At 44.6% G+C, this 20759-nt stretch overlaps 1 protein-coding gene across 1 annotated transcript; it reads left to right on the top strand.

The window, feature by feature from the left end:
- Nucleotides 1–1574: 1574 nt before the first annotated feature.
- On the top strand, nucleotides 1575–8329 carry T265_06744 (hypothetical protein; the record flags this gene model as incomplete). The annotated part of the gene is made up of 3 exons (XM_009172089.1): nucleotides 1575–4605; nucleotides 4859–5139; nucleotides 8216–8329. 3 exons carry the CDS (start codon nucleotides 1575–1577, stop codon nucleotides 8327–8329), a joined length of 3426 nt encoding a protein of 1141 aa, XP_009170353.1.
- Nucleotides 8330–20759: the final 12430 nt, after the last annotated feature.

Here is a 20759-nt window from a genome sequence, read left to right as displayed (position 1 = left end):
TTAATGGATTATCTTGAGAGAGATTCGTGAGAATCAAGCTGGGTCCTGGCCGAGAATGCATCGACCATATCTTTACCTTGAGACAAATTCTTGAACAGCGCCACTCCTTCAGACGTCCCACGTTGGTCGTTTTTCTTGATTTGAAAGTTGCTCTTGATTCTGTCGATCACCAGCCACTTTGACAGTGTCTGGCGATCAAAGGTTTCCCTTCCAAGTTTTTCTCCCTTATGAGGGCACTGCACGCGAATTCCTGTGGGCGCCTGAGTTTACTAGGTCCAGTGGTGTAAGACAATGGCTGTCCTCTCTCCCCTTTCCTCCTTAACTTTGTTATTAATATGCTGCTTGAAATTTCTATGCCTTTCTCTGAAACCTCGGGAGTCGAAATGCTTCCGGTAAGTTCCCTCAAAGACATTGAGCATGCAGACGATATTGCTTTCCTTGGTTCAAATCCCTAAATGCAAACCATTTTAAATAAACTTACTAACTCTGCCGCACGGTTTGGTGTGCCTTTCACACCTGCAAAGTGTAAAGTGCTGCTACAAGACTGGGTGGGAACAAACCCACAACTCATGATTGCAGGTGAGCCAATCGATGTGGCAGATAAGTTTTTTTTACCTGGGCAGCTGTATAAGTTCCGGTGGACTGGCTCGAGATGAGATTATTTCTCAAATCAGAAAGGCCAGGGCAGCTTTTGCCAACCTCCGACACCTATGGCGCCGACATGACGTGGGTTTGCTTATCAAGGGAAGAGCTTGCACTGCGATGGTGCGACCCATACTGCTTTATGGATTAGAGACGTGGCCCCTACGCGCAGGAGACATACGGATGATGTCAGTGTTTGATCATCAGTGTCTCCTCGGCATTGGTCAGGTCTGGTGGGAACATCGAATTAGTAATTCTGAGGTACGCCAGATGGTCTTAGGAAGAAGGAACTCTCTCGCGATAGATGGATTACTCACGCTTCATAGGTGGCGCTAGTTGGGACATGTACTCCGCATGCCAGATGACCGTCTGCCTCACAGAGCTCTTTTATCCCAGCCCTGTGCTGAGTGAAAGCGACCGAGAGGTGGACAATATATGAACTGGTAGCGAATTACAAAAACATTAACCAGTAAACTTAGTCGGATGGGCAACTGCCGCCTCCCTGGATTGGGACTCAAATCACCAGTGGTTAATGACATTGGCGGAAATGTCACAACCAGTCAGTGGCGCCTGAACTGAACATGCCTTCGCCGAAAAGGTTTGGTTGTATATTCCACTTTCCTGTTTTCCGGTGATTGAAACTGTAGCAGCCGGGACCAATATATCGATGGTCCACGGCTTATAGCTGATAAATCGAATTGATTAGACTCGAATCCGTGTAGCTCAGCTGACAATCTAAACTACTCGTAGCCCCAGTTTAAAGTCCTCTGCATAGATTGCCGCTGGTGATCGTTTTTGGTTAGTTAGAACATACGAGGAGAATTAGCTTCGCTGCCTAAATCACCGCCACTTGGGTTTATCCGCTTTCTCCATTTCTCATATTGTAGGTGACAAATTGGCTACCTGCTTCTTGAATTTTTCGTCTTATATCAATGAATGAAACAAGGAGGAGGCTCGTTCCTCGGTTGCGTGAAACAGCTGTTGAGAAACGCAGTAGCGCCACTGACAACGACCATCCCATCGTTACAGTACATGATCCCAGAAACACGGATTTAGTTGGGTTGGCCTTTTGGCTCATAATTTCGGTGGCTGTTTTAGCAGGTTCAGTTGTTGTATCCCATGTGGGTCGTTCGGATCACTCCAGCGCTGCGCTGTTCCCACTTGATGTGAACCAGTTCAATGAGAGGAATGCCAGATCGCATCTTGTAAGGGTAACATCACTTGGCCCCCGCACCACCGGATCTGTCGCAAACGAAATATTGGCACCATCGTATTTTCGGCAAGTTTTGAGTGATATTAGTCAACTGGCGACAGTGTCGGGTCTAAATGCCAGTGTGGCTGAGCAGATTTCTGACTACGCGTCTTTCCGGGCCCAATTCCATGTGACAGCCTACAAAAACCTTCGCAATTTCATTCTCCGGTTGCATGATCCACGTGTGATTGGTGAAGGACCTCCTAGGAAGGCACTTTTGGTAAACTGTCACTACGATTCTGTTGTAAGCAGTCCAGGCGCGTCCGATGCGTTTGTCAGCTGCGCTGTAATGCTCGAAGTTTCCCGAGTCTTAGCAACAGGACACACAAGGCTGTTAAATGACGTCATCTTCCTGTTCAATGGCGCTGAGGAGTCTATACTTCCAGCGAGCCACGCTTTCATTACGCAGCATCCATGGGCAGGCGATGTGGCCGCCTTCTTAAATCTCGAAGGTGCTGGGTCAGGAGGTCGTTTGTTGGTTTTTCAGTCTGGTCCGGGAGCGGGTACAGACCTTTTGATGGATGCCTACTCCAAAGCGTTCAAACAACCTCATGCAGATGTCTTCGCGGAGGAGCTGTTCCAGTCCGGTACCCTTCCTGCCGACACGGATTTTCGAATCTTCCGAGATTTTGGCTTCATACCTGGATTGGATATGGCTTATACAACGAACGGGTATGCTTATCACACTCCGTATGATACCGAGTCACGAATACGGGCTGAGTCTCTACAAAAGACCGGTGAAGATATACTGTCATTTGTTTCCGTAGTCGCACAAGATGACAGACTGCGTAGCGTTCCCAAGTTGCCTTCCGTGAATACTACTTCTGCGAGTGGTGCATGGAATGATGAAATTGGTGGTATATCCTCTGACGATGTATCCATGAGTCACTTCCCGTTTACTAGTGTTTTGACTTCTCTATGGAATCGTTACGTTTATTTCGATGTGCTAGGTCTAATACTCGTACTGGTACCCTGGTCATCCTGGAAACTGTTCAATTGGCTCCTTTGTATTTGTGTTTGTCTACGGTTGTTGTTTCGAGCCTCAACGGAGCCTTCTCGTTTTTCTGGTGCTATCGCAGCGTCTGCCATTCAGCTCTGCAGTCATGTTTTGGGATTTTTATTCTCTCTGCTTTTGGGCTTTCTTGTTCATGCGTACGGGTGCCGGATGACATGGTACTCGTTCCGTTACAATGTGGTTGGTATATTTTTACTTCCTTTGATCTTCTGGTTTGTTTGGTTCCACACTTGCGCGTTTCGTATTCGCGATGGCTATATGAATCGTTTCAAACTTATTTCAAATTTATTTTCTAGCCTCGGTTGGGTAACAGATCATACAGTAAATTATAGGTTACTGGAGTATGATTTTTTCAACGGTGGTCTGCTCATTTTGGCCACTGTAACAGGATTGCTAAATTTTATGAATACCCCCGCAGTTTATAATTCTACATTTTGGCTGGCTACTACATTATCATTTCGGACTCTCTATGAATTTCTTTTTGGGTCCGGTCGACCTAACTCACTAACCCGGCTAGCTGTGACAATTTTGCCGGCGTTACTCACGCTCCACATGTATCTGTGCTCTAATCTCTTCGATTTCATTATCCCTGTTCTGGGACGTGCTGGGCAGGCTACCGCTCCGGACATTCTAGTCAGTGTTTTGGCTTTCTTCGCTCTGTCTCCGGTAGCTCTTTTTATCGCCGGTCCTCTCCAGTGCACGTCGAAGGAGGCGAGTAGGACGATGCGTTTGCTGCTACTCAATGGGTGTCTCTCCTATGCTATCTTGGTTCATGCCTCTCCATTTGGCTTTCCATACACAATTCCCAGTGGTTCAGACGCAAGCGATCCGTCGTTTAGCCCCCGACTTCAGCGTGTTGGTGTGTTTCACATAGACCGACGGTTTCGTGACCGGGTAGATTACAATGACATAACCAGTAGTGACAGTGTTATGCTGATATTTCCACTGGATAGCAATGGTGTTCGGTATCTGAAACCCAATTCATATCCATTCTCGGTACGATCTTCTCTGTTTTCACTCTTCTCTTCTGATGAGATGCAGAATCCAGTTCGGGACTACGGAGGACTCGTGGAATTGGTCGATAACTCACTTGTTGCATGTGATCGTTCGCGTCCCTATTGTGGGATAGCTGCAATGTATCCATATTTACATCTATTCAGTGGTGCATATTACATAAGATCCGACCCGCACATGTCTAAGCCGATGACCGCGTTAAAAGTTATTGCACGTGACGTAGTCGGAGAGCCAACCTTGGCAAATGCTCGCAAGCAGTGGAATTTCACCTTTTCGGTTGTTTCTGGCCCTCCTCACACTCATTTTCTGATACGTACCAATACTCCAGAAGTTCGACTAGTTGCGTGGTCTTTCACAACAGGCAGTACTGTCCCCATGCCTATGCCGCTTCCAGCACGGTCTCCAAGTGAGAAAGGAAGCACAGGGGCTCATTATTTCATCTATCACGTGGACGCTGCTGCTGTCAATAGTACCGAATCTCCTTGGCAAACCCCTTGGACCTTTTGGTTATCTGTTGACTTTATGACCAACACTACCACCCCTTACTTTGACGTAGCAGTGGCTGGTATATATATGGATGAAAGTTTGCCGTCTCACTCGTCCCCGCAACTTCGTCATTTTTTGGACAGGCTTCCCCCGTGGACCGTTGCTTTGACTTCGTGCGCTTCATATGATCATTATCGTTTAGGACTTTACTGACTCACAACTACGTAGGCTTTCGTTTGCTGCTATTTTATTCACCATCGCTAATCCTTGGTTCACATTCCTCTCTTGTTAACAGAGCGACTTCATAGCCGCTCGCCAGATGTACAACTTAGGAATACATCTTTAACCAGCACGGTTAACATGCCACCTCGTTTTTTTTGCGCTCGCGCTCCCAACTCGCTCGCCTTCCTGCTCGCCATGCGTCAATTACCCAATCCTGTTCATTTCAGATAGCGCTATGCCACACACAATTCTGCTTGTTCAACCTTCAGCCAAGAAGCCGGACACACGCACCTGGTCTGATTATGAGACGGTTGAACAGTGTCTAGAAGGAGTGTGCAAAATTTACGAGGAACAATTGAAACGTGAAAATCCCAACGCGCCAACCATCACTTACGACATTTCCCAGTTGTTCCAGTTTATAGACCAGCTAGCCGACTTGAGCTGTCTTGTCTATCACGAGCCAACCTATACCTATGTACCTCATCCAAAAAACTGGATCAAAGAGCAAGTGTACGTGTTACTGCGCAAACAGGCAGGCCAGTGATGAACTAACTACTCGAGTTGGCCGCCAATTTGCTACCACTGTCAGTCTCGTTGTGTTTTGAAAAGGCTTCATCACTCTGTGCTGTATGTAAAATAAATTCCATAATATGGTTCGTTCCCTTCTGTTCGTCTTTTTGCTCTAGTTCACCTATTCATTGATTATTACAGAAGGGACTGCTGGGAATTAGAGTGACGGTTTTCTCGAAGCTACTATGTTGAAGATCGTGCTTGTTTACCACCAGTATACCGTCACAGTGAACTGTAAGGTTGTTCAAAAGGATACTTGCAAATTCCTCCATGTTTTCAATTGTTCCAATTTCGCTGTGGCATAGGGAGACGTGCGGCAAACCAAAAGCATGCTCATTTAGTAACTGCTACAGAGTTATCGCCCTCTTGTTTTCTATCCACCCACATCCACAGCGTTTTGGTGTAATTATTCTGCCGGTCTGTACACCATTGGACGTAACACAAGCACAGCGAGTGTCGTGAGCTGTCAGTTCTGCAGAGACAAGTACCATTCACCTAGTCATCTCAATGGACTTGTTCACATCCGAAATCGCAAATCTGATGTTGACTTGAGTAAATTCTGTTCTGCATTCTGTGTTGGATTTTCAGTTAGTATGCCCCAGAATAGTAAATGCACTTGCGGAAATAGTTGATACATCCTAACCACCATACCACCCGCGGGTTGACAGTTAGTATGCCCCAGAATAGTAAATGCATTTGCGGAAATAGTTGATACATCCTTGTATTCTTGGCTTTTCGGCCGAGCCAGTACTGCCAGGAATGTCCCAGATGACAATATTACATACTCAGTTCAGTTGCTTCAGTTCATGCAAGAATGATTGCTTACTGCTCAATGTGCCAAGGTACGCGAGCTCCAGGCCTCTTCAAAATGAGGGCCTGCGAGAGTCAAACTTTTTTTTAGGAAACTGGCGTCTTTGCATGAATCGCATTGCACAGATGAGTAGTACAGAGACAAGAGTGATGTTGAGCACAAAGCACTCATGTCGACGTTGCCAAACCTCCTTTTTAAGGACACTACTAGTATGATATCTTCGGTTGTAGATGAACGATCGAGCCTTACAGGACACGCATTGTACTTGACTCCTTTGATGAAAGTGCGCATCCGTTCGCTCCGGCTGAAGCAGCATATGACTACGCTGCAGTGGGATAAGTTTGAAGCTATTGGTCAGCCGATTAGCAATTTCAGTTGCCAACTTCCTGGTACTTGATCATCGACTGTTCTTTCTATAGGCATATTTTCTGAACTGTTAAGCCAACTTAAAATAAAAAATAAATCGTAGCACCCTTTCAGTACCTAACCACCATACCATCCGCGGGTTGAACGAGGACAGATACTGCCAGGTTGCCCAATCCTAGACGGGAAGTCGAGAGGCAGAGGTCGAGTTCGAACCACGGACCTTCCGGTCAGTAAATTCGCTCTCTAACCACTTGGGCCATGTTGCCCCCCAACAGCAAACATCACAAATAACTTTTCAAAATGTGGAAGTTTTCCGGAGAGTGGCGAGACTAACTCCACTAAAACATTCTAAGAAATTTGCCGCCTTCCCGTAGCGGATAATTGTTTTGTACTTTTCGAGGGACTCCAGGTTGCGTATCACACATAGCCCATTTGAACAACCCCATGCTCATAACAGGTCAGACGATACTCGAATGAAGTCAGCAATTAGGATCATGGACAGGCCCGATCAATACGTTAGTTTGTCCATTTATTTCAAACACAGAGTAGTTTCGTTTCGTTTTGTTCGCGTCCGCAGGTGTCGCTAAGCGAGTGAATTTCCATTCACTCTTTCGAGTTGTAGCCTGTTCAACGCGATAACCTCTTGATCATGTGGCAATAATCCCATATGTCGTAGTCGCCAAATCGAAAGTGATCCCTGTTATTTTTTCTTGACGGAACGCACTACTTATAAGATTACTGGAACTCTCAACAGCCCACCGGTTTCGCCCTTTATGGGCCTCGCCACTTAGGTTCAGTCGCCGAGCTTCCGTCATATGTGATGTGTCGAACATCGTACCACCTGAGACGCCAAGCGGCTTTGTGTGGCACATTCTGTTGAAGAACATAGACGAATGATGCAGTCAGATTTGTGCTACAAAAATATATTCGAACGTATTGACCTTATCTCTTGCTGGTGAGCTGGTTTTATCTGATTGAAGAACTGGATGGAGCGATCTTGGACTTCGAGTACCTACTATTGTATTCGCCCATATGCTTATCATCTAAATTGATCGATGCCGCAAGGCCGCATCGTGCTGTAAGGTAGACAGTTGTGTTCGAAGAGTAACAGTTCTTGATCGTCTGCTTTCGGAATACCCTCGACGGCGCGGTTTGACGGGTACTTCTTGTTTACCTACATGCTTTTGTTTTTTGGAGGAGTATCTGATGTCTCTTGACGTGGTTGGCTGACTAAACAGGAGCTTCAGCGCAATTTCATCTGTCTGCTTACAGTCCGTGTTGTGTTGTAGTCTGTTTTCTTTCGATTTTATTGACTCTCACGATGGCTATTTCGAAGTTTTCTTGCTTTTTGATTAGCCCACTTTCAGTCTGTCTTGCGTTGTGGTTTGATCTTTTTGGGATAGAGAGGCTGATTCTGCTTCCCCATCCTTTTTCCAGTGCTTGAGTTCTGTTTGATCAGTTGACTTCATCACACAACAGTGCACTGATGTCTCCTCGTTTGGTTGCGAAAACCTCACCAGTTAATTTCCAAACTAAGTGAACAAATCAACAGAAACCTGATGAAAAACCAAAGGATTCTTCGGTGCAATTCTAATAACATGTCACTCGGGTGGCCTTATTTCTTTAGTTTAAAGTTATGAAAAGATTTCATGGAGATGTCAAGATCTAGTGTGAATTATATATCGAAGCAAGTCCATTCACAACTGAGGATATCGCTTGGAACTCGTACCGTGCCGCTGTACTCAAGCTAGTTTCTCGAGAATCCCCGAATTGGGTGAACGTGTCTATTAACCAACCGGATCACTGAATTTGAATCCAGTGGCACAATAAGTCTCAGTTTCCAGGGACGAGATGGCTCAAGTGGTTAGGGTTAGGTGAATTTACTCACCGGAAGGTCCATGGTTCGAACCTGACCTCTGCCTCTCGACTTCCCCTGTCTAGGCTTGGGTAACCTGGCACTATCTTAGCCCTCGTGTTTCCTTCTGGCGGCATGGCAGCTAGACACCGAAAGGGTGCTGCAGCTGAACGACTCGATTCAGATTGTTTAGTCTATCACAATCTTGGGGAGGTTGCTATCAGTTAGATCCCAAAGAAGGTACAGTTTAGGAGTGGGTCAGTTAATTGGTCAATCGGGGATCCCATTAGTTCAAAGTCGTTTGCAAATTGTGAGAATTAAGTTTCGTACGTATATCGGTATAACCAGACGAACTAGAAATCCAGAATTCAGCGCAGCGTAACAACCAGCACGTATGTATTCGAACTGGCGAATATGTACAGCATATGGAATATTAAAACAAGAGAATAATGAATAGAGTATCAGTCATGTTCATCACACAAATACACACGGAAACAATACTGAAAGTGATTTTTCGGATTTACAGACCAGACTGCAGGAGCTTTCTGCTGCGAAGAAGCGTCAATTCCACAAGTAATTATGTTGCCAGACTGTAACGATGAATAAGTCTCATGTATCGCTTGTGAGATTTTGGACTATGGTAATCGTAAGTGGAACGTGTAAGTCGTTTCCTGACAGGCCCGTTTGGAGGACACTGAATGGCTGAGTACAAATATTAGTTTGATTTGTATGCTGTTACCTTTCTTTAGCGGGTTTCAACCTACTTTGCAACCTCACACGGCGAAGCAAACGGGAAGTACAGTGATGGTGATACTAGGCTTATCCTCTTCCACTGATCTCTGTACCGATTCGTCTGACTGTTTCAGACCATCCCCAAAATGAGCGCCTTTGTCGAGAAGATAATTATGATAGATTCATTCTGTAACCCCTTTGAGGAAACATGCCGTCGCAAAACCAGGGTAGGAAACGCCGACTCGCTTTTGGCCGATTTCTGAAGGGAAAACAACCTGGTCTAACGCCCCATGTCATCGACTCGGGCTCATTGGCTTTCAAATAGCGCAAAGATAACTAATCAGCTGGCCCGCCGCATCAGTGAATGCTTCTTGGCCGGGCGTGAATTAGTAGGTAATTTAGCACGCAGCACTTTCGTAATTGAAACTGGTGGAATATAATGTAAACGGAGTATGGGATGAGAGCAATTACCAGACTTCCTGAAAACCTCGAAAGGCCGTTACCGTTTGCACCAACTTACGCGCACTTTGCCTTTCCATTGTCAACAGAACTTTAAAGATAGGGCGGCTGTAGGCTGTCGAAGAGTTTGCAGCAAACTCATAAGTGGCGTAGTATTACGTCAAGAAAACCCGTGTCTTTGCTTTAAAATATCTTGTTCATATGCGAGAACACTAGTGCCTATAGGATCAAATGACAGGAATTGGCGTTCATGATGCAGGTTTGCCATTTTGTACATCCGCATGCCATATACACGAATATGGTGGAAATTCTTGCGACCGCACGGCGGATATACCTAGTGAAACTGCTTGACATTTCGACCTTGACCAAGCGTCAACATAGTGTCATGTGTCCTTTGATTGATAAGGATATCATGCGTCCTGTTTCCTGCGCGTATGTATATCTGTGTTACACTGGGTCATACCTAGTCCTGTAGCTGAGTTTACGTGGCTTGTCCTGCTTCAGTCGCCTTGCTGCGCTAAATTAGGCCAGGTTAACAATGTCGGATCTGTTAGTGCACAAAGGTGTCATGTGAATAGCGATGGAATCAGCGCAGGACCTCTGTATATGTATGTCGAGATTTTGCTGTTCTCATATCAGTCATCTGTCCCCTAGTAAAGACCACGCTCCGTTTTCGAAACGTTTGGCAGTTATGTTTCCATACAATCACCAGAATATTCACCGTGAACCAACAACTCATAGCGCCCAAACTCTTTCAACTCCTTCGAACTCACAAAGAAGAGGATCAGTCATGTGCATGGAAATCACCTAAATACAACTGGCATTCCGATACCGCTATTCCCGTAGTAGGGTCTTTAGTTGTCAGCCTCATATGAGGCCACACCCCATCTTGGATGCAGTTCCGGAAGTGCTTTTTCGACGGGCGGACGGTTTCTGGAGGTTGTGTTTCGTGTAATTTTAACACTAAATGCAATTTTTGCCACTGCTGCAATACATACAACATTTAAAACAGTGTTTGTTGAATAAGGATGCGACTCTATGTTCGAAAACCCTTTCGCTTGATCCGAGGAATAACATCTTATAAACTTTGTTAGTATTGCATGACGCATTTATGCTGTGTTCAAACTTACATAATAGGCGGCCGAATTTAATTTCAAAACCGTCCAGTGACATTCAGTAGGTAGACTGGTAAGATACAGTCATTCCCTGAATTGGGAGAGCCAGGACAGTCTTTGTCGGTCGACAACTGTGATATCAGCATGAAGTCAACTTGGTTATCAAAGGTAAAGTGTAAAATACCGCGGCCCGATCTGTGCTACATCATGGGTCAAAGACTTCGCGTGTTGGACTCTTTGTGTTTGACCATCTATGTTTCCGGAGCATTGCGCTGGTAGTGCTGAAGTATACCAGGTGGTTTTCGGGGAAGTCAGTTCTCCCTTGATAGGTCAGCTGGTCGACGCTGTGTTTCGTATGCCGGAGGACCCTTTGCCTTGTAAAGCTCTATTCGTCCAGCCTTGTATCGAATGAAGGCGATTCAGGGTTCTTCAGTCCATGGTTTAGCAACGGAGCATGATAGCCCTTACTAATCCACTCATTCGCTTTGGCAATTCTTGTCTTCTGTGATTGGGATCGCCGAAGGAGACAAAAGAACGGTTGCTGGATGGATATGGCCGTCACGTATCCATTGGTGACCCTACATCAAAGCTATACTCTTCACTGCGCAACTGTTACTCCCTGTCATACTGATCGAACAGATCCATCTGACGCATTTAAACTGATTGGACCACCGCCTCGAACGTGTGACTCTATTCTCGGTCAACGAAGTGTGAGCAGTTGGAACCAATGCACTTCGGTGCATGGTTTGCGAACTGAAAAACCGAATTATCAAGTTCTGACCTTCCATACTTCCCTCTCAGTCAGTGGTTGCTGAAAAAACTATCTTCATTACTGCCCTTCCTTCGGTGTATTTTTTTGTCAGCTTTTTGTAACTACATTGTCAGTAGAAACAAAGAAACAGAAAGGCCTCGAACTAGGAATAGAGTTCATTTCGTTACGTGCGCTACTCTTCTACCCGTCTCAAAATTCACATTTAATGTGCGATCACCATTCTGTGTATGGTTTGAATTTAATGTGGTAACATCATCCCGCACGTTCCGTCTCGGTTACAATTGCCTTAAAGTTTATCGAATACTAACTGGTGACCGAGCACCAGATCAGCCCTTGTTTTGAACTAGGTGTACTCCCAATAGGAAAACCAGCTGAATGACCAGTGAAAACAGAACCCTCCTGAAAGGGACTTTACTACTCCGAAAAAAATTTGGAGGAATCGGCTAATAAGGGTCTATTCTTAGAAAGTCATTACAGAATTGGTTCCCCCGATTTAGGAGTGTACAAATCTTAGAAAGTCATTACAGAAATGGATACACCGATTTAGGAAGTGTACAAAACGTAGTGCTCTAGATCAAGCCCATCAATGGCTTAGTGGAATTTCATAACAAAATGGCCTGACAAGTCTTTGACTAAAAAAGTGTCATGGTGGACTACAGTTGTAGTGGAAGTTGCAATCTTGCGGGTTCGTATTTCCTATTCATTTGATCAGAAATACGCATCTCATTTCCCGGTATTTTCATTCCTTTTTTCACTCTACAGTTCTGTTTTGCTGTTCGTCAGCAAGGGACTCGATCAGGTATCGACGAAGCCTCCCGGCAGCCTACCTTAAGTTCGGAGTTCTGACCTAAATGTATGTTCGTTTGCAACAGATTATGATACTGCAGTGTGAATTGAAATCCGGCACACCAAAACCGAACAGTGTAGGGTTCTCACATCCCACTGGTTAGATTTGGAACCTCTATCGAACTCTATGCTTTGCCGAACATATTGTTACTCCCTAATCAGATTGCTTGGCCAAAGGCTTATCGTCGGGGTTAGATAAGTTCCGGATCGACACCGGTCAGTAAAAGCAGAGTTAAGACCCGTGTCATCTTGTTGTAACGTCCGACTCAGGTATACATATTAATGTTTAACGGTGCAAATGCGGCGAATCTGTGGGATTTGGCCTCGTTTTTGCAAGCGGAAAAAATGCCTGTGTTCATCGAAATCGTCTGATTGAAGTCGTTTTGTCTCAACTTTATCCACAGCCAGGCCGATTTTGTAATTCCGGTTGCATTCAACTACACTGCTATCCGCGTTCGTCTTGCGACTGCTCTCTGTTTATGATTTATAGTCGACTCCGGCTGTTTGGGTAAAAATCAACGCATGAGCAATTTCCGTCTGCTGCCTAGCTGTTTCTTTGGGTTCTGGAGGGAAATTCATCTCTTTGTTAACAAAAAACGGACCGGCAGAAAATTGCGATTTAATCCGTGTTTGTTCGATTTCCGATTCTCACGAAGAAGACGTAAATGTTAATTTGAAAATCTCAGTCTGGCGGATTCCACGTCTTTTCGGTCGGTGACTCTTAGTGACCAAAATTATTTCTCGAATCTATTGTGGCATTTTGATGACGCAGTTTGAAGGAGGTCCTCTTGATATACACTAATCAGGTTCCCTACAGATGCCAGTTTTTGACAACCAACGACCAATAGATAAGCTAAATCTACCTTCAATGTCTGTCACGAGCTTTAATCAACCGTTTCAACCAAGGTAGATGCATCTTTAGGGACTGCCACTGAGTGTAGAAATCTTTTTCATTGAACCTTCGAGACGTGGGGAATCGAACTAGGATATCAAGAAAACCTGCCAAACTCCTCTATTGCTTCGATCTAACAGAACTGCTCCAACAGAATATTTGTCGTATTTGGCTTCCCATGTCTTCCGTCCCTTGATTCGCTCTGCTAGTTATCTGCCCACTGAAATCTGCACAGTCGTCGACTTACTGTTTATTTTGTTTTCTTCAAAAATGAACAGATTTGGTAAATATATTTGTACATAAAAATGGCCTCACAGTGTCTGATTCTCATGCTTTAAAGTGAACCCTAAAATCTGCAGTCGATACTAGGGTATACACCGAGACAGTGAAGGATAAAAACCACCGCGATGGAATTTTCAGAATCACCTCGTCCTTCCAAGTGACAATACCCGGAGGACTGATTGAATTCGTCTTCTGCATCGAAAAGTGGGGATTTTGGTCCTCTTGACAATGCATGACTCTCTAACATATCTAGGTTACTTGACCTCGCTGTTCGGTCCTCTTCAAACTCTATCGACCATGGTTTTAATATTGTCAGTCAAACGGTATTCACCAAAACAAAGTTCGAGCGAATATACTCATACGAAAGGAGATTCGTTGCTATCTCGATGGTCGATTTCCAGCCAGATTGGTCTAATAAAAGTTTCCTGACGGCTTTTTCCAGAGCGATGCGGTCAGCTGCGTGCTAAACTGGTAAAGGTGTGCACGATGTGATACTTTAAGTATTTTCTTGCTGCTCTTCTCATAAAATGTATTCCATCATTCGAGTTTTCTTGTTTTGTTTGCTGATTAGTAGTTAGTATCAGCTACCCGGTTGGGGAAATGTTTCTGGTCGAACAGGTTCCAACACAACGAAACAGTACTCAGTACAGTACCTGCATTCAACTGACAAAAAGTCAAACTTCGTTATTGTTCTCCAAAATTACTGAGAACAGATGGTAGTACCAACAGCCCTTGATTGTTTGTGAGCCCGGAACTCATTTCGACTGCTTGACTGATTTATGAGGTCTAGCGAACTGAGTCATGTCTGGACAACTTGGACAGCCCAAGCAATTCATAGTTAGAACCACTTGCAAAAGTTCACCTTTGGTCCAATGTTTGGTCAGGCATTTTCTCTTCTCCGAAGGGACTGAATCAGATCATTCCTGTCTGGAAAAGAATCACCATACTAAGTAGTGACAATGCTGGTAAAACTCTTAGCCTGTTCTAGTTAACTGAACATTAGTGTTCCCAACACTCTTAAGAATCATCACTACTGCAAAAGCCATACGGTTATACATCAACCATGCTTATATGCAGTCACTAGCGAACAAAGTGTACTGAGTTTGAGACAGCTCAGTGCCTAAGGCGCGAACTTACTGGCACCAATGTCCATGGTTCGAAACCAGCCACGGCACCTAGACTGCTCCTCCTGGGCTTGGGAAACCTGTCAGCCCTCGTGCTTCCATCGGGTGGCATGGAAGATAGGCACCAAAACGATTTCACAGTTGAGTGATTTTTATTTTCATGGCATTTCCATTTCATAGCGGACCACTTCAGCTAGCATGTCTCTCCGCTAGACAGAATAACACCAGAAACTGTCTACAAAATCTCTAGGTATGCAGAAAGTACTTACTATATGTTGTTTTAATCACCCAAATTTCTAATACGTCATTACGTGAACAACTTCGCTATTCAGCGCGTGACGACAAATCCAGGGTCTCAGAAATAATCGGTGTTGATTTTAACAACCACAGTTGAAACTGTGAGTGTTCTAGGCTTAGTCCTGAAAAAAATACCAACCTACACTTGCAGAGAATTTCCAGCTGGATAAAAAATTTTTAGTGAACCTCATGGTAGTGAACCCCAGTGCAAAGTTGCTGTGGCATCCAGTCACGAATTACCGAGATAAGTTTGGAAATCCTGAGTTTTCAATCTATTTCAAGGTTTCCCCAATGGGTTCAAAACTTTCGTCCGTTTCGCGACTTCAAGTCCACATAACTCCTTGTCATATTATTTTCTGTTGTCATGTGATGTAGACTTTGGCTAGACAAAGTGAGCTATACTGTATATTTGGACCTGTCACAGTACCTTGGGAATGACCTTCAAAGTAGAGCTACGATAGCATGCCATATCAGCAGCAAATGATGCCACCCCTCGGTGATTCTCAATGTAGTAGAAGAAGAGCAAACACTGCAGGGAATGTAAATTCCTGGCCTCTCTTCACGGAGGACGTGATACTTTATGGCAGCTAACAGCATATGCGATTGAATGGCTTGATTTCGACTTTGTAGCGGTTTCTCTTTGGAGACGGGTCTCCAATTCTGAGCTTACCTCGCTTCCGTCGGTCGATCAGTCAGCTTATTCAGGTAGCGGCACGCTCAGAAACACGTTCAAATGAACTGTGGTCTGTTCTACGGATAGTGTTATCGCCTCAATTGCAGTTGAACTGGTACGTGGTATGTGAGGCAGAGACGTTGATCCCATTACGTGTCACTTGCTTCAACGGCATGAAAGTAGTTGGTTTGCGGTATATATTGTATGCCATCTGATAGCCGAGAGAGTAGAACTTTCAGTAAGGTCATTTTGTTACATATATTTTCTCGTTGCGAATATACTTTGCAGATGTATGCTGTTAACAGTGATTGAAAAATTAGCTAGGCCTACATCACCAATTGTACAAAAAGAATCCTGTCTATACGGGCACTGGTGGTACAATCTACTTATTAGTGTTTGCGCTTGGTAACCAGAGATCCGTCAGCCAGCGTGGGTCTGAGTAGAGATTACAATACTGCACCATCATTTTGGGGATATAAAAAATGTCATTAAAAGGACGGATTACATTGAAGCTGCAGGTTTTTTCAACCTGAGACCAACCATCCGATTTCAGTGTTTGTCTCCGTCAAGTAAACCGTCCCTTCAAAGAGCATGCCTTTTGGGATCGGCGAAAATTGCGTCCTGGTACCGTACAACTCAGTGCGCACCGAATAAACGTGTGCTCCCAACTGCATAGAAAAACCAGGCGCTTCAAGTAATGAGGCAGCAAAGACACCCAAAGATTTGGGCAGTGGCCTCCCACCTATTTGTTTACACACTTATACCTACAAGAACAACCTAAGATCGGCCGACTCCTCTAGCTATTCAGGTTCAGTCACACTATTCCTCTCCACGAGGAACCCCCCTGCTCCCAAGAAAATCAGGGCATTTTGGTGCCATGTGTTCTCCCTCTTGGGAGACAACTCTTTATGTGTCGGATTTAATCCTAAAGAGAAGACACCATGGTGGAGAGGTTCCATACCGCCGAATTAGTTTTACTGGTCGGCCGTCATCTAACATGGTTGATGTCAGTAGCTCATCAAACTATTGAGCTGTTTTCGACTGGGGTTAACCAACGGTTTGGTCATGGAACGTGTACTAAGTCGTTCAAGAAATGTGATCACAACAGCAGCACGAATAACAGGTAAAGGAGGTGGAACACAAAATGGGACAATTTGAGGCAGTACTTCGCTGGAGGATACACTTTGATGAGTCATCTCGCGGTCCTTATTCTAGATCAGCTATGTTGAAAGTATCCCCAATGATAAGAACGGTTCCGTTCGTCATACTAACATAAATTCTCCCGATAAGTTATCACGCTTAGTGGTACTTGTTCAAGGTGACCTAGTATATCCAGCGTACAAACTGCTCACTCTTGCTGAGCTGAAGTTGGAATCTCCCAGAGGTGAGTTGAGTCTGTTACGGAGAGGGCCACATTTTGGAGGTACCAATCAGTATTTGATCTCTGTTGCCAATTTTCAGCACACATCTGAGTCCCGTGACCAGCTCGAGCTACGGCGCGGACATACTAACAGCAAGGTCCGTGACTCGAAACCAACACTGGCGTCTCGACTGCTGTAAACACTTGGGCAGCCTGGCAGTATTTCAGCACTCATTCATCCCTCGGGTAGCGTTGCAGTTGGGCACAAAAGAGCAACAGGGTGCTGTTGCTCACTGCTCATTAATGGTAAATCAAATGACCCTCGATCTCACCAGATTCGTGTCAGTTTCCTTTGTGCACAAGCTACCTAGTCCTATCTGCCATAGGTGACAATTGTGTGGTCGGGCAGTGTTTCACACGGTTCACGTACTTGCCAATGCGATTTGACACACATTCGTCATTTGAGTGTGTGTAACAAGTAGCTCGTTTGTAATTCTGCTGCAATATTCACATGGTACATACTTGTGAGATGGAAAAAATGTTACAGACCCAGAAGCTCCACAGATCGATGCGACAATTTTTCCGTTCGTGGTTGATTTTCTACACACGTATGGTGGACCGGCCTACACAAAATCTGGGTATTCGTGACTGACGAAACAACTATCAGCTTACTTGTTCAGACCTGAACAAAACTGGTCGATTCGTCCGGCGACATCACGTCACGGACGCTACATTGTGAGACTATATTTCCTGGGCGATTCAGCTTGACTCCACACAATGCGAAATAACTATAGAGCCAAGTGCTTTTTTCCGTATACAGTCTCATCACCAATTCACCCGGAACATTTGCGAGTGCATATATCATTAGTGTTGTCCGCGGAAGTACTGTTTGATACGCTGCTGCGATGCTGGCCTGCTTGACTGAGCAGAATAACCGATCTTAGCTGACTTTAACACAAAATCCACTAACTGGTGCCCACCGAGTAAAATCTCTTCGGTTTTCACCCGCACGTAAGACCGAGGAAGTCAGTGGATTTTGAAACAGGAGATGCTCATACAGTTAAACTAGTTTAACTGTATTCAGGCGTCCTTCATTAAATATGACTGTTTACTAGGTAGCTGGCCTAGGTTGAACAAAATAAGAAAGCAAGTGCTCGCTGGGTCAGGCGATGATGTGCGTCTCGTAGGGCCACTGGTAATTTTAGTTGACCTCTGAGTAGATATCTTGATGATCTCTGCTTATAACAGCAACCAATATACGCCCATACCGGTAGAAATTTTGTACCCATGTTGAACATCTCGGATAGCATGAGCATAGATGATTATTCTCAGCCCAGCTTCCCGAGTCGTGTGGATGTGATGAGGAAGTTTTCACCGGCATCAAGCGTTGTTGGTTTTGTTATTATTACATAGAATTCGATTGATTGGGAAGACATCATGGATATCCGTTTAGATGGTACTAGGCCTAGGCCTATCGTGCGTACATGAGCGACGTGTTTCACTGTTTGAGTTTTCAAAAGGTGGAGCTTGCATACATGCTGGCATCTAACGACAGCTAAAGGTTTGCAATAACGGACAGCCGCCGGTATTTCCACAACCAGTGTTCATCTACCCATGTGCCCGGCTGCAAACAAAAGGAGCCTCAAAGGTTGTAATGCACTGCATTCGATCGGACGGTGACACTGTGGATTCAACATTTTCTCTGCCTTTTTTTAACCGCCAAACAGGTTCCGCTAACATCAGTCCAGTTACGTGGAATTCGGTCAATTTTGAAAACAGCATAGATACCTTTGTAATGTACTACTCATAAGGTTGCTGAAAATCCATCGACAGCCCACGACCGGTTTCGCCCTTCTTGGGGCGCATCAGGTAGGTGCAGTCCCCGGGTTTCCGTCAACCTTATGTTCTACAAAGATGTACATGTATCGAGATATCTCGAATATCGTAGCGACTGAAACATGAGGCAGCCTGGTGCAGCATATTCAGTTGCCTGAGAACATTATAGACGAGAGGTTCAGCTGGGTTCCAGGTGAGTCTCTTGAAAGAACCAAATTAGTTTGCAAATGAGCATAGATACCTGTTCACGGGTCTACCTTTTGTGCTGAGCAGAAGCTGAACTGTGCACCGTAGCAATTTTCGTGTTTGGCTGAGGTGCGTACACAACGTTACAACAAAAGTGGCTACCACTAATATTTATGGATCTGAAACATGCAACCGTGAATTCAGCATTCTGCAACAGCCGGCATACATAGTGTGTGCGGACCAACAAAACTCAGACCGCAACTGGGATTGTTCTCCCCGTAATTCGCTCCAGGAAGAAGTGAGAACAAAATATGACGTTTCTGAGGTGCTTTTTCAATCTGTCACTGATACAGGGCATCTGATTTTGTCCTCCAGAACTAACGGTTCGTTTTGGTATGGATATCCCGATCATAGAGCAATATTTCTCAAGTGAAGCCAGCGATATGCCTTTGATTTTTTTGTTTCCATCCGGCATATTAAGCAAACGGACTGATCACATCAGACCATGTTCAATTTGTTTGACGAGCCTGAGTGATGCGAATGGTCCGTAGAATGCATTGCTTGAATAATTCAGCCGATGATCAGACGTCTTGTGGTATACCCTCAGGAGAGATTCTTCTCCCACGATTTTAGCAGAGCAACGAATGGCAAACTGATGAAGGTTCATGGGATCGAATTTTTCGGACTGGTCCATCCGTCAGTCAATTTCACAGCTCCCCTAATTATTGGAGGGTGGCCATCACAACTCCCCCAACGACTAAAGGGTGCCTATTTCGTACTTGTCCTGCGTACATTCTGAAAACATTTCCGCCTTGCTGGATATCAACGACAAGTAAGCAAGCAATCATCAATTTTTTGTTATTTATGTTATTCATGAATCAATTCGACCTCATGGAAAGCAGCCAAATGCCTATGAAAATGCGCAGTGCGTCAGATACAAGGAGCTTCTTGGGGTGGATCAATTCACAAAGCTAGGTTTGTAATTCACATGCCGAAGATTTTGAACTGGACCGGCAGACTTCAAAATGTTGAATTCCGAAGCCTTCATTTGGCATGGGGAAAAAATGCCTACAAAGACAAAAGTCATCACCACATAACATTTTTTCACAGAGGAGTTGGTTTTATTCTTGGGATATCTACAATGATATAGTTTGTGCAACTCTTGTCCGTTTATATAGAGGTGTCCACTTGTAAATACATAATAGGTTGTTATTTGTTATGTATTAAAAACATACACCATAAAATTCGAAGAAGTAATCGGGCTTAACTGGTTTTGAGGATAATATAGAGTGTCACCTCTCCACTTTTATATTCTACGAAAACTTGTCCAAGCATTTCTCTAACAACTTTTTTGAATCTACGCGCCCTCTGGTTAGTATCTCTGTAACTGATTCTTAACTTATCGATCCAACGGAAACCGTTTCCTTTTTGTTACAGCCTATACCGCGTTACCATAGCACCAAACACTCAGGTGGTAATTTACGAGCTGGTTTATGTCAAGCACAATCTTCAGTTGCAAGTTTTCCTCACAATGTGGAACGTAGCAGGCCGCGCAATTTCTGTTGGTGCCGATATTACATACTGGGCTAGCTGCGATGTCGCTTTGTCCTTGACGGTAAAGTTGGTCAGTGAACTGTACAGAAGATGATTGATTTCCTGCTAGTTGGGTGAAAATGTGGTTTGGTTACATTCAACAAGGGGTAAGTAAATGAAGGGATTTTGTTGATGGAATCTACCACTTGTAAGTTTGCCTAAAATTCGTCGACATCCCCTGACCGGTTTCCACTTACTTGAAGCTCATCAAGTAGGTTCATCCTTATGGTTTCCGTTAGCCTTATTTCCCGCTTGAACACAAAATTGTACGCAATTATGGAAATACACTTTGTGTTAGCGGGAGGCTCAGCTGAATTTTGTAGTGCTCTGGTTATGAACGGTCAGGATATGAATCAGGA

Source organism: Opisthorchis viverrini (assembly GCF_000715545.1).
Source record: "Opisthorchis viverrini unplaced genomic scaffold opera_v5_146, whole genome shotgun sequence".
Lineage (NCBI taxonomy): Eukaryota > Metazoa > Platyhelminthes > Trematoda > Opisthorchiida > Opisthorchiidae > Opisthorchis > Opisthorchis viverrini.
The sequence above is the reverse complement of the archived record's forward strand: the minus strand, read 5'-3'. Positions and strand labels throughout refer to the sequence as shown.